Source organism: Leuresthes tenuis, unplaced genomic scaffold, assembly GCF_036924035.1.
Source record: "Leuresthes tenuis unplaced genomic scaffold, fLeuTen1.0.hap1 SCAF_14, whole genome shotgun sequence".
NCBI lineage: Eukaryota > Metazoa > Chordata > Actinopteri > Atheriniformes > Atherinopsidae > Leuresthes > Leuresthes tenuis.
The window spans coordinates 23012127-23025178 of record NW_027325368.1 but is presented as its reverse complement, the minus strand read 5'-3'; the positions used below and the strand labels follow the sequence as shown (position 1 = coordinate 23025178).

At 43.0% G+C, this 13052-nt stretch overlaps 1 protein-coding gene and 1 pseudogene across 1 annotated transcript; one reads left to right on the top strand and one right to left on the bottom strand.

The window, feature by feature from the left end:
• The first annotated feature begins 4214 nt into the window (after positions 1-4214).
• tada1 (transcriptional adaptor 1) lies at positions 4215-10312 on the top strand. Its single transcript, XM_072364198.1, has 8 exons — positions 4215-4312; positions 4821-4912; positions 5011-5076; positions 5742-5833; positions 5996-6208; positions 7438-7589; positions 7725-7881; positions 8701-10312. Exons 1-8 carry the CDS (start codon positions 4239-4241, stop codon positions 8845-8847), a joined length of 993 nt encoding a protein of 330 aa, XP_072220299.1. The 5' UTR covers positions 4215-4238; the 3' UTR covers positions 8848-10312.
• A 397-nt stretch (positions 10313-10709) lies between these two features.
• LOC140268795 (transcription factor Jun-like) lies at positions 10710-12682 on the bottom strand (annotated as a pseudogene).
• Between the last annotated feature and the right edge of the window lie 370 nt (positions 12683-13052).

The following is a 13052-nucleotide window of genomic DNA, read 5'->3' as shown; positions in this document are numbered from 1 at the left end:
AGCATACAGTAGAATATTTAATTTAGCAATGAAGCACACAAGCAAAGTCTGAGATTGTGAAAATAAGATTTGTTTTATTAAGCTTTTTTAGTTGTTTTCTTTCACAGAAATAAGTAAATAACAGATAATAAACGAGGGGCATTTGAGCCATGAGAAGCGTGCTCATTTAATTGATTAACAGACATTTAACGTTGGAGTACAACTATTAGTGACCAAAAATTCAGATGGTTTTCATTGTTAATGTGGTTGGAATGACGTGCTTGTTTATTCTAGACTCAAAACTTGAAACCCTTCGCATGATCAAATGGATCTCCACAGCAAAGAAGTATGACCTCAAAACACTGTGGAGTCAGCATTAGTCACTGAAGTGAGAACCCACAAATGGTCTACAGTATGACTGTTAACTGTTTGTGTTCTGGTTATATGATTCCACTTATTGTGATGAATGGCGTGAGTCACGAGGGTCTGTTTAAGACTGCAGGACCGCCTGGAGAGACGGAACTAAAGGGGCAATCACTCTGACCACTCAAATGTTTTTATACTATAGTTGAAAAGGAGAAAAACAAATGGGCCTCCCGACTTAAACCTGCTTGAGAGAGGCATGAGCCCAAGGGGCCACAAAGTACCACAGAAGGAACCACAGAAATGCTTTACATCCAAGTCTGGTGGAGCAGTTCGTCTCTGAATTTAACTGGTAGCTGTATGATGGAAGAAACAGCATCGAATCTCTTTCTGTAGAAGTTTATTTTGCTACTACATTTCAAAGTAGCTTTAGATATGTGTGACTTTTGAAAGTTGGCAGGAATATGAGAGGTGAGAGAGGGGCGTTATTCACATATCCTTAAAGATATCATGAATTCCCTAAAAACTCATGTGTTTTATCATGCACAAACCTCTCAAGACCTCACAATGGCTTGGGTATGACTCTACAACTTGTTCCTTATTCAGTGAACAGAAAACTATGAATATGCTAATCTGGCACCGCCCACATTTCTGCTCACCAATACACGAGAAGCTGGCATAAACTATGAGGAGAGAATAGTTTCATACTCAGCCTGGTGATGAGTCCCTACTGGTTTTGCAAACTTGCTCAGCCCAGCTTGTGCTGGCTCGCTCACTCTTGACCATTTTGGGCAGAGAGCAGCCAGTACCCCTTCACTCAGTCCGGCCCAGTCGAGATGGCCAGTAGCTAGCAGTTAGCTCCCACTCGCTTAGCCCGGGGAACAGCTGAGAACCCCCACTAGCCCCCATCTAATTCCTTGTAGCTTGTACTTGCTTCACTTTTCATCGGCGCCTCACAGCACATGCAAAGTAGCTGTAGGTACGGCCCAACCCAGCAAGTACTCATAATTGGTTCCACTAGTGTTCAGTGTGGAACACACGGGCTGTTGGACCTTGGCTTTCTGGGACTGTTGGTAGTACTCTGTAGATTCTTCTGCAGACATATCTTCTACAATGGCAACTGAAACTACAACAGTTAACCCGCTCTAACGCATAATATTAGCAATAAAAGTTTATTAATAAGAATACGTCACAGGTTCTGGTTTGCAGCTGCGATAACATCCAAAGCAACATTTCACGTAAAGAAACCCTAGTGCATCACATGCAAATAGCAAGCTTTATTAATATATAAAAAAAGAGATAAATCAAGTCTTTGGTAACAATGATTTCCTGAAAATAAAATATGCATGTTGATCTTTCATCTGGACTAACTTGGCATTAGCCCTTTGATCAAATGACTTGATCTTTTTCAATGTTGAAAGGTTTCTCTCAGAATCATACCTGCTGTCTTTGGTTTGCTGAATCTGCAGCTCAATGGCACGTTTGTGAACGGCACCTATTTAAGGAAAGCAGAATAGCAATTTTCTGGCAACACCTGCAGCTAACTGTATTTTCCACTTGAACCATTTAATGTTAAAGGAGTGGATTTTGTTCTTTCTGGCTTAAGTTAAAATCTTTAGTTGATGAGATCATCGAGTGTCAGTCTCTAACTTTTGCTTAAGTGCAAAAAAAGTGCCAAATTTAGATTTTATTTCGAGTTGTTGGCTTGAATAATCATTTCATCTTGACAGCTAAGAATGATGACCAACACTAGCTAGCTGTATATCACCATATGTCAATGCCCCGTTTTCAATTTGTGAAAGCACCAACAAGGGAATTTCTGACTTTATCAGCATTCTTTTGCAAGATTTTCTGAATATAACTAACAACAGTACCACAGTCAGAGAACATTATTGGATATAAAAGGGTGAATACAAATGTAAAGTTAGATTATACTATATAACATTTAATTAATATTACTGCAGCATACTATTCCATAGCAATATCTGGCCCCAAATGCAGAGATGCTACAGGTGGGGGGCCCAAATAAAAATTCCCCTTTAAATTAACTTAAAGGGCCGTAAAATTACGGAGGATTTGAAAGGAAAAGGGGGGCACTTCAATTTTTCTCAGTCTGCTATAAAATGTTGGAACACTGCTTTCCAGCCGTGATTTTTTTTTCAGTCACATTCGTGGCATTGATCAGTCTTGCAGATGGACTCTAATGCCACACTTTATACACATCAGCTACATTCAAATGTCCAATGCAGTATCAGCTCATTTCAAAATGTGAAAACAACCCCCTGGAGAATGCCCATTTAGCTTTTTGTTGGGTTTTTTCACAGAGTAAAAAAAATGACATGACACAGGGCTACATGGTGGTGGTTAGCACTGTCCCCTCACAGCAAGAGGGTTCCAGGTTCAATTCCCAGCTGGGGCCTTTCTGTGTGGAGTTTGCATGTTCTCCCTGTGTATGTGTGGGTTCTCTCCTGGTACTCCGGCTTCCTCCCACCCCCCAAAACATGCATGTTAGGAACCCCGGGGAAGGAAAACCTTGGAGAAACACACCAGGGTAGAGGATGCTCTTCAGCCTTGGCTTACGAGAGGGAAAAACTCGGACAAGAAATGTCTGGGCCCCTGGAAATGTACTGGGCCCCTGGAAATGTACTGGGCCCCTGGTATGTAACGGCAGTACAACTCAACAATGTCATGAAGACAAACGAAACAACAAGAAGATATGTCACACAAAGCTATTTTCTTTAACAGCTGGATACTCTGGCTATGCAGAATGTCACTAAAATATCTAATAGAATTGAAATATCTAATTTGATTTATTGCTTTTTTTTTTTAAGAATAAGTAAAGGAAAAAGTGCCCTTTCATTTTAGTTAGTTTATTTTCTTCTTCTCATTTTTCTGTATTTTCTAAATTCAAGCATATTGCTGCAAGTGTTTGGTCCTGACACTTTGACATCTTCCTTGGTCAAGCTGTATGTTTCCCTTTCACTGTCCTTCTATGTTAGGTTTTTACTTCTTTCCATAGTGTCCACTGACACTGATACTGTTGGGGCCATGATTCCTATCAATCAGCCTGAAATGAAACAGCTCATTAAGCTCTGTAAGCACTCTATTTTATTTGTAGACTCATTTGCATATTTAGATTTGAGCAGATATTTGTTTTAGAAATTCCAATCGCAATGTGATTTTATATATTTCCTCTACTTTATCTGAAAAAAAAAAACCCACGAGAAACATTCATCTAATTTTTTAGGTGTATTTTACAAATCCAGAACTTTCACCAGTTAAATTATTTGTTTCTTTTGACACGTCTGTATTTTTTTTCTCCACAAACTAATTCCATGTTTTTGTTCTTCTTGCCAGGATTTCTTGTTGTGGCAATAAGGACTGCTAAATAAGTTACAAAATGGCTGATTCTCGACAGCCGGTACAGACTTCCTACTTTTTGTGAGTAGAATACATGTCTACCTTAAGAATGTATACTGAATTTTTGGTAAGGGATGCCAAAATGAAAGGCTCACAACTCAATTTATTTAGCTTAATTGAACTGGACTTTGCAGACCAACTATACAATAATGCCATCTGGTGGTTGAGAAGCTTTACTGACAAACTAAACTGTGGTCTTTATGATCATTACAAGAAAATTCATGCCCCCTCATTTAAAAAGTGCCCCACACATCTATTTGGTTATCATTTATTACTTTTAGTTAATTCCACAAGTAGTATTCAAATATAATTATGCAAAATATAAATATAATAATATGATATTGTATAATACAATACAATATCATATATATGAATAATATGGACATTTTAAATCTTAATTACAGATATATATAGCAATAAACAAATTAAGAGTAACCGCCTGCTGTCGCGGAATGATGACGTATCTCTAAGACGCGATGGCGGCTCATGCTAGCGAGCTGGAGATTGCAAAGAAGAATTTAACGGATGCAATCGGCGATAATGTGAAGCAGTAAGTAATTGGCTTTTTGAGTGTATATTCTGTTTGTGGCGTTCAGTTTTTGTTGTATTTATTTGTTCCAGGGTTTCTAAATAAGTACCGTTAGTCATCTAGGCTGTCTACAGTTTAGCTTCTAGCTAGCACTCGCTAATGTTTGAACCGTTTAACTCTTCGAGAATACATCACTGTTGCAGCTATTCCGCATTTATTATGTGCCTTCTGTATGATGCCACACTTGCAGAATAAGAAACGGCACATCCATTCCACTTTAGTTTTAACTACTGCTTCTGGAAAGTTTGTATGAGGAGAACTTAAAGATATAGCAGTGTGACAAGTTGGCGGACATTAAAGTGGAAAAAAGACAAAATGAAATAAATAAATGCAGGTTGTTTTTTTTTTTAAACTGCTGCAAACTGAATTCTTGAAATAGCGAGCACAGGCGTTAGTGTGTGTTTCTGTGAAGTGAATGCTACAAGTGCACCTTAACTGTTGGGAGTGAATATGTGTGGCTTCCGTGCAGTTACTGGGCAAACCTGAAGCTGTGGTTCAAACAAAAAATCAGCAAGGAGGAGTTTGACATCGAAGCACGCCGTCTGTTGGCACAGGAGAATGGTAAGTGTCTTAAGAAAAGCTGCTCTATTTCTCTAAAGTTTGTTTTGGATTTTTTTTTCTTTGTCTTATCCTGTTTTTATCTCCCTTTTCTGTCACAGTCCATGTTCACAACGATTTCCTCCTGGCCATTCTCACACGATGCCAGATCATTGTATCCACACCAGGTACAAGTCTTTTGTGTGTGTGTGTGTGTGTCTCTGTGGCAAAATGTGGTCCTGGTCACTGCGCATAAGTATGATGTTTTCAGTGCATTTTTGAAGAGAATGTTTGAGGCTTTTGAATATGAAGTTTCAGAAGATTGTACCAGAGGAACATATTGAGCTTTTGCAACAGATCTCACGGTGCAGAGTTTGTGGGGGCAGCACCTCTACAGTGTGAAGCCATGAAGCGAAAGTTTTTGTCCGTTTACTCATGGGTCAGACTGTTTCTTCTACCACAAGTCAGAAGAACTGAGCAGCACACAAGGATGAAAAATGATAATAATAAAAGTCCTGAACCCTGCCCCTTATCTGGATGCATATCAAAAGGAAATTAGTCTCTTTGGAAAAAGAACATCATTTTTCTGTTTTTTCCTTTTCAAGCTTGTTGGTTGCATGAGTGGATGTCAACTAATGACTTAACAATCCTTTCCTTAAATGATTTAAATGTATTGTAGAAATATGTTGGTTTAAAAACAGAATAAAGGACAGTGGCTTCACAATGGAGGGGCTTGCACCTGTCCAACATTTGTTGACCTTTGGTGTAATGTTACATAGCAAAGTTTTAATCCAGTAAAGCTGCATCTCTGTTTGTCTTAAATGCAACTTTTGTTTTCTTCTCTGTCCTGTAGAGGGCGCCGGGCCACAGTGGCCGAGCAGCTTTGCCTCAAAGCCTGTTAAACCAAAAGGGAAGAAGAAATGTTCCTCAAGACAAAAATTTGATGTAAGCCCTCATTCTCTTTGTCTATGCATGTTTAATTTAAAAGCAACTATTCAGATTAGACTGATTGGGTGTTTTTATAGTTGGAGGCATTTAATGAATCATTAGGTGCTCGAACAGTTGACTCACTGAGCAATTTTGGATTTGGTTTGTTTGTGCCTTCAGCATCGCTTCCAGCCTCACAACCCTCTTAGTGCCGCCCAGCCGTTCAGCCCACGAGAGGTGGGGGGTGAGGAGGAGGAGCTTCGTCTCAGCGCCCACACTCTGTTGCTGCCCACACGGGGCCAGCTGGAAGCCCGCATGATGGTCACCGCCTTTGAGCTGGGCCTGGATAACGTCACAGAAGATGCCATCAGCACCATGATCAATGCTATTGAGGTGTGTAGTAACTGTCCACATGCATGTGGATTTCATTATGAAGCTGACCAGGATCATTCTGTCTTACCGTTCTAGATAGTTTTCATTCATGAAGCATTTCTTTTGATTTCCCATTTTTGATGCCCCCTTCCTCTGTTATGTTTTAATGGCACCACTCGCTTATCCCAAGCTGCTTAACCTCTTTATTTTTTCACCTACTGCTCTTTGACGAGCATCTATTGACAGTGACGTCATGGATTTAGTTGCAAAGCCAGTACCACAACATTACTGTGGGGATATTTTAGTTTTATGGGGAGAGCCCAATAACTTAGCTCTGATTTGTCATATTTATAGCAAACTGCTGATGTCCAAGGAGCTCATGCTCTATGTTTAGACTAATAGTGGCACTTATTAAGCAGAAAATCTCAATTATGCAACTATTAGTATCACAGTCATCAGCTAAAATTCCTAATCGTTACAGCACCGATTATCCACCCAGAGAAAGTAGGTGTATGTTGGCTGTTTGTTTTCACGACAAGTAGGCAAACATCTGCTTGTACACAGCGCACTGTTTAATGCCGAGTGTGTTTATCTGCATGTCAACTCGGAGGTAATCTTTAGTACCTCCATGCCAGGACTCCAGAAGAACTTTTTCAACCTTTAGTCTTTGAGGAAATTGTTTAGTTTGACCAAACTCATTACACATAAGAGACAGGTGGGTTATGCCTTTAAACAACCTTTTAAGTGGCTTAAATGAATTGAGGGATTTTGCACCAGTTCTATAGGACTGGCAGCAGTGTTTTCTTAAGAGACTGCAAAGCCTCATGGCTCAGTTAAAAGGGCCAAAATCCATCCTTTGTGGTGTTTCTAAAAGCAGGTGATGAAGGATACGTTGTGGGCGGAGCTGTAAACATCAGCTCATATAGCTAACGTGCGATCAATTGCAAAGCTTCTTATCGTACATCCTCCAAGCAAAGATTTTACTCTTATGAATCTGTCCCCGTTTGACCAACATGGCCTCATGGCTGCTGTGTTTGCAGTTTTTCTGTTGACTTATAAAACAAGAATATACAAGTTTCCTGAATGAGAAGTGATTCCCACCCCTCCTCTGCAGATCCCTGCTGTCATGCATGTCAGTATTCATTGTGATTCGATGCTGAATTCGAGAAAGTGAGAAAGTCTAAAACAACCTAGAAGTGAATGGAGGTGAACTTCAGCCTGACTCAGAACTCTGACCTATCGTGTTTCAGCACCACTTGAAAGATGTCCTGACAGCTGTCGTCACCCGGAGGAAGGCGTATCGGTTACGAGACGGCCATTTTCCTTATGCCTTTGGCAGTGATGTCACACCTCAACCGTATCTGAAAAACAGCCTGGCCGCCTACCACGGTGTCAGTGAATGGTGAGCATTATAGGAGCGAGCAGGTGACGCAGACACAGAAGTCTTTGTCGTCACTTGTTGCTTAACTTTGAACTGTTTAATTCTCAGTACAGATAACAGCTTCTACCTGTCTTTTATTTGTTCATTTTAACTCAGCCCCCCTCCAAGCGCTTCTCTGCCCGCAGGCCCGCTGCCTCAGGTGTCCCCCGATGACGCTGAGCAAAAAGCCGTTCACTTGCTGGCTTGCTCTGCTGACAGTCTTCCTGCTCCACTCCCTCCAATCAGCATGTTTGACCTCCTTGAGGCTTTACAGGTAAGAAAATGTGTAGATGGGTTTCTGGTTTGAGCGTCCTCCACAAAATTGTCTTTAAAGTTTTCTTTTTTTTTTTTCTCCTTTTCTTGCTTTAACAACAGCCTCATCAATATGTTCTTCTGTACAAAATGGCAAGATGGTCTATGAGGACAGTATAGTGTGTCCAAGATAGGAAAAATATTTAGTCAACATATTGATCTCATATGAACAACTGCACATGTCACAGTAATTTCAGTGTGCGGGCGACATGTGAACACACATTAGGGATTTCAGCGGTTACTTGTTGCAGGGTAACTTTCATTCCTTCTCTTTTTGAGTCATATCAACGATGGCTCACACGAAGCTGTGTATTTATGCTCATTACCGGAGGGTGTTTTTAAAAAGAAAAAACAAAAAAAAACAACAATTATGGAGGCGGTTACCGCACTGCAGCAGAGAGATTGGTGCTGTGGGCACACGCACGCAGACGCAGCTCAGCAGCGCACACGCACCAAAAAGTCGGCCTTGGGGAAGCCATTAGCCTGGACTGTACGATGTCTTACGACGCAGTTAATTGATTAACATCCTTCTCCAGTTTTAGTTGTTATGGCAAGTGAGTAGAAATAACTCAATTATATTTGTTTGAGGTTTAATTAGTCAAGACAAAATATTTTGAACACATTGACCTGAGCTTTTGGATATATCAGTGTGAAAAAGTTTTTGACAAAACTATTGATTTAGTCAAATGTCTGCAGATTTATCAATAGTTTTAAGGGTTATTGTTTATCCATCTGTATGTGGAATGGTTTGCTCATCTTTTGTAACATGTGTTTGATGCAGGTTCACCACGGTGTGATGCCCTCCCACACCATGTACGCCCTCAACATGGAGCGCCTTCTGTCTCGCCTCTGGCACCCCAGCCACGAAGAACTGGAGCAGGACCACGTACACCGCCAGCGGCTAGCTGCTAAAGAGAAGGTCAGCTGAGAAGCTCTGACACAGGACTGTAGACGGACTGATGAGGGCATCAAGAACCAAAACCAAAGCAGTCCCCAAACGCTAAGGTCTGGGTGCGTCCTGAGAGCAAAAACCTTTCATACGACATGAAAAATCCCACCTGAGCTGCACGGAAAGATCGGACACGAATGAAGCGAGATGAAACGAATAAGCTGGAAAACTAACATCGACTATGTCTACATGTCAGTACTATTCTGACCATTGAGTTGAATCCTAATAAGACAATTTTCAGATTGTGGTATTTACGGGACTTTCGCATATATTCTGTTCATACTCCCATTTACATGTTGCATAGCGTTCTCTGATTAATGACTGACGCCCACATTATGTTTTCCCGACACACTTGGAATATTTGCACTCATCCAAAGTTTCAGTGGCATCCATATCCCTCAACAGCGTAGCCCTCTCAGGTTTCTGCCTCGCCCCAGAGGTTTGTCTTCTTTTTTTGCTGCAGCCTCTCTATTCTGCACTGAACTTTGCCAAAGTCAGTGTCGCCATTGTTTTGTGACGGAAAGAATCAACTCCATCTATCCACTATGATTGGCAGACTTTACAAAGCTTCATTTGACTACTGCTCCCTCCAAATACGACCTCAATGGGGTTAAAGTAATCAGAGGATGCTTACAAGGCAGTGTCTTATTCAGAGTAAGGTCAAATTGGAATATCACTGTGCACGTGAACATACTACAGTTGATAGAGGTGACGACTTCATGAGTCATTTAGCCTGGCAGAAAACCTCATTGTGGAATTTAGGTTCCCTGGTGTCCCATTGTACATAATGGAATATACTTTAGTTTAAATGTATAGCTTGTTTATAATTTCTAAGGATTTACCAGCAGTTGTGAGAGGGGAGATGGGCTTCCAGTCCAGATTGCACTGTTTGTATGAGACTGAAAGAAGATGACTGAATTTCCCACATGCAGCACAGCTGTTTACTGTAAGAATACAGAACGGCTTATATAGATAAACCTGCAACACTGTGTACATGTTCTGGACATGACATATCTTACTGGAAGAGCCGGACAGATCTCGCATCAGGCTGAAATTGTGGCCCTGAGGAGAGTCCTGTGATCAACCGCAAGTTGGCGTACCAACAGAAACGGTCCGTATTTCCCAGCAGGTGCGACTGAGAGTCCAGCTCAGTCAGTCACAGTCTGGAGAAGAGCTCAGTCATGCAGTAACTGGAAACACCTGTGTGGGTTTACAGTGGGCACGTCGGGGTCTTTAACTAGAGCTGGACAGCTCCTCACATCTGGGACTGGGTCATGAGAGTTCCCAGAACTTTTACCGCTTTCTGGTAACTGTGTTGGTGGTCCTCGGTGTCTGTACAGATTTTATTTTTTTTTTTTTTTCTTACTTTCTTGTACATAAATTTGTACCTTTTTCTATTTAGTGTTTGTAATAAATGGAACACGTTTGGAAAAATGTAATAAAAACGACCCTCTTTGTTTAAAATGAAATTATTCTTTGTGTACCTCAACATTCCACCCCCCCTCCACTACGGAGTGAGTAAACACCCCTGCCTTTGCTTATAGGTTACTCATAAGAGTCACTGGCAGCAGAGTAGCTGGTGGGTGGGGGAGCAGTGATTCAGACGCGCGTGCACGCGCCCCCGTCGCGGTGCGCGGTCGGGACTTCTCGCCATATTTGGCTGCCTGCGGCTCTCTTCCGACGCCCCGCTGTCCAATGGGCGTTCGTATAGATTCGCCAACCATTACGAGCGACTCACGCTGCGCCGATGACTCAGTCTGCCGTCCCACTTCTTCAATAACAAACACACCGTTACAGAGATGTCTGCTGTTAATTTATGTTGAATTAGACACAAAAGTACCCAGAAGACATGTCCAACTGTTTTATTTAATCGTATTTACAGTTAAGTGCTGCGTACAAATATTACAAAGTGTTATTTCAGGTCTAACAGTTAGAACCCATATCACAAAGCTGGAAGTGTTATGAAAGTAAGGCAGTTGTCAGTAAACGCTACACACACCTGCAAAAGTCCAAAAGGTGTGAAACTTGCTAGTATTATTCTGTACATATGCTCGCTGGTGCATGGGATGCTCAGTGCTCGACTCAAGTTGATGTGCACACATTGCTACTTGACAGAGATTTGCAAGGGAAGGTCTGGTTCACAATAAAGTGATGAAGTGTGAAACATGCCATGCCGTGATCTGACTGCACAGAACATTGCTGTAGGTTTGAGTGGAAATGAGAGGTTACAGACAAAGTTATGTAGAGCTAAGATTCTCTGAGCAGTGTGCGCCTGGACATCAGGTTTGGTGGCTCCATCAAACCGACCAAATAAAAGTCATTTCATCCGTGTCCATAAAGTCTGAGTGAATAATTATTGGGAAAATGCGCTGAGGCAGAAACTTCCCTGAAAGTCTGAACAGGCCATTCTAGGTTGCATTTGGTCCCCAAGCGATGTGCCTTGGTTCTTTTTGTCATGGCAGTCTAGTAGGCTTGGAGCTGCTGCGTCAGAATGAGCTGACAGCCGCTGTTAACGTGGTCCATGACCTTTTGCTTAAGGAGAGCCAGCTCGTCCCGGAGGACATTTGCAGAGGAAACCAACTCCGTGTTTTGGCTCTTCAGGTTTTTGACCCGGTCCTCCAGCCGGGAGATCCTCTCCAGCTTCCTTTTCCGGCATTTGGACGCGGCCACTCTGTTCCTCATGCGCTTCCTCTCTGCTTTGATGCGCTCCTGACTCTCCATATCGATAGGGGAGAGCGGTGGGGTTTCGCCGGACATCTCGGGCACCGTCTGCGGCTCCTCTTTGAGCGCCTGCAGGCGCGGGTGCTGCGCAGCCGCCAGCTGGTGGTCCATGTGGTTGTGGGACGGCTGTGGAGCGCCTTGGTAACTCGTGGGTGGGTGCCTCTCGCTGACAGGTGCAGAGGCAGAGCCCACTGTCCGAGCAAAATTGGCCAAGTTTGTGTACTCTGGCGGCTCCGTGCGCACCGTGCAGCTGTAGGGGATCCCGCCGCTCTCGCACGGAGCAGAGCTGGGTGCCATGCTGTTGGTCGCGCCGGTCTGTGCGTCGGGGTGGGCGGTGGGTATCTGCTGGTAGTGGAGCTCAGCCAGGGCTCTCACAAAGCCTTCGGCGAAGCCTTCCTGCTCGTCGGTGATGTTCTTGGGACAGACAAACTGGGTCGGGGTGGGAGTCGTCAACCCGTTGCAGGACTGGATGATCAACCTCTCCAGTTCAGGCGAGGCCAGCTTCAGTAAGCCGACATCGGGAGAAGTCAGGATGTCCAGGGCCTTGGCGCCCAGGTGGGGTTTGAAGTTTTTCGGGTCGTTTAGGTTTAGGGTCATGGTTTGTTTGAGGGTTTTAGGGTTGAACCCGTATACAGCAGTCCCGTCATGCTGGGAGTTGGAGGCGTTTACGGCTTCGTCGTAGAATGTCGCTTCCATTTTTCTGGACATAAAGTTATGATCGCCCTAAGGGGAGTTTCTTTTTTTCTCCTGTAAAATAAAAAGAGTCCACGACTAACTGTTTACATATGTCCCGTGACAATCCGTCCACTGTCCTGCGGCAGAGTCTGCCTATTGTTGAAGTTCAACTCACTTGACAACTTTGTGTCCCGAGAAAACTTTTCTTTTGTGCGCCGCGCGGTCATCGACAAGAGAAAAAAACAGCACCCTCTTCCCCTGCCGCCGAGCGTCTGTGTTTTTACACCTCGAGTGCTCTCTTTGATTTCTCCTCCCACCTAAAAACCAAAATCGGTGCCTGAAAACGGGTAATACTTTCAATCACTTCCAACGTGGAGACGAACTTTATCCACCTCTAAGCTGCAGCTCGACTGAAAATAACAATGATGTCACTTCTACGGCCTGTGATTGGCTGGACATGATTTGGTGGGCAGGGATTGTCTAATGACATGCACGTTGCTCTGACAACCAGCCCTATCCCCGCCCCCCCGCGATGGTTTATGGGATTAGGTAATGCGGACAGTGGAGCGATGTACTCTGGGATTACGTAGTGTTTTTGAATATTTAGTTACCCGCTCAATTTCTGATGGTATATCCCAAGCGCAACACGCTTTGAGTTGGACCATATGATTCACACGACAATAACAGCGAAGCCGAACACAAAGTCATTGTTTTTTTTAATGAAGACGAGAAGTCATTATTGTTTCTATGGATGCAGGAACCAGATAAAACAGTACAGGAAGTGAGCG

Excerpts from the sequence above, each read along its gene's own strand:
- tada1 (XM_072364198.1), top strand. The coding sequence starts at position 4,239 with ATGGCGGCTCATGCTAGCGAGCTGGAGATTGCAAAGAAGAATTTAACG. Across the intron at positions 4,313-4,820 it reads ATCGGCGATAATGTGAAGCA|TTACTGGGCAAACCTGAAGC; the intron begins GTAAGTAATTGG and ends GCTTCCGTGCAG. Across the intron at positions 7,882-8,700 it reads ACCTCCTTGAGGCTTTACAG|GTTCACCACGGTGTGATGCC; the intron begins GTAAGAAAATGT and ends TGTTTGATGCAG.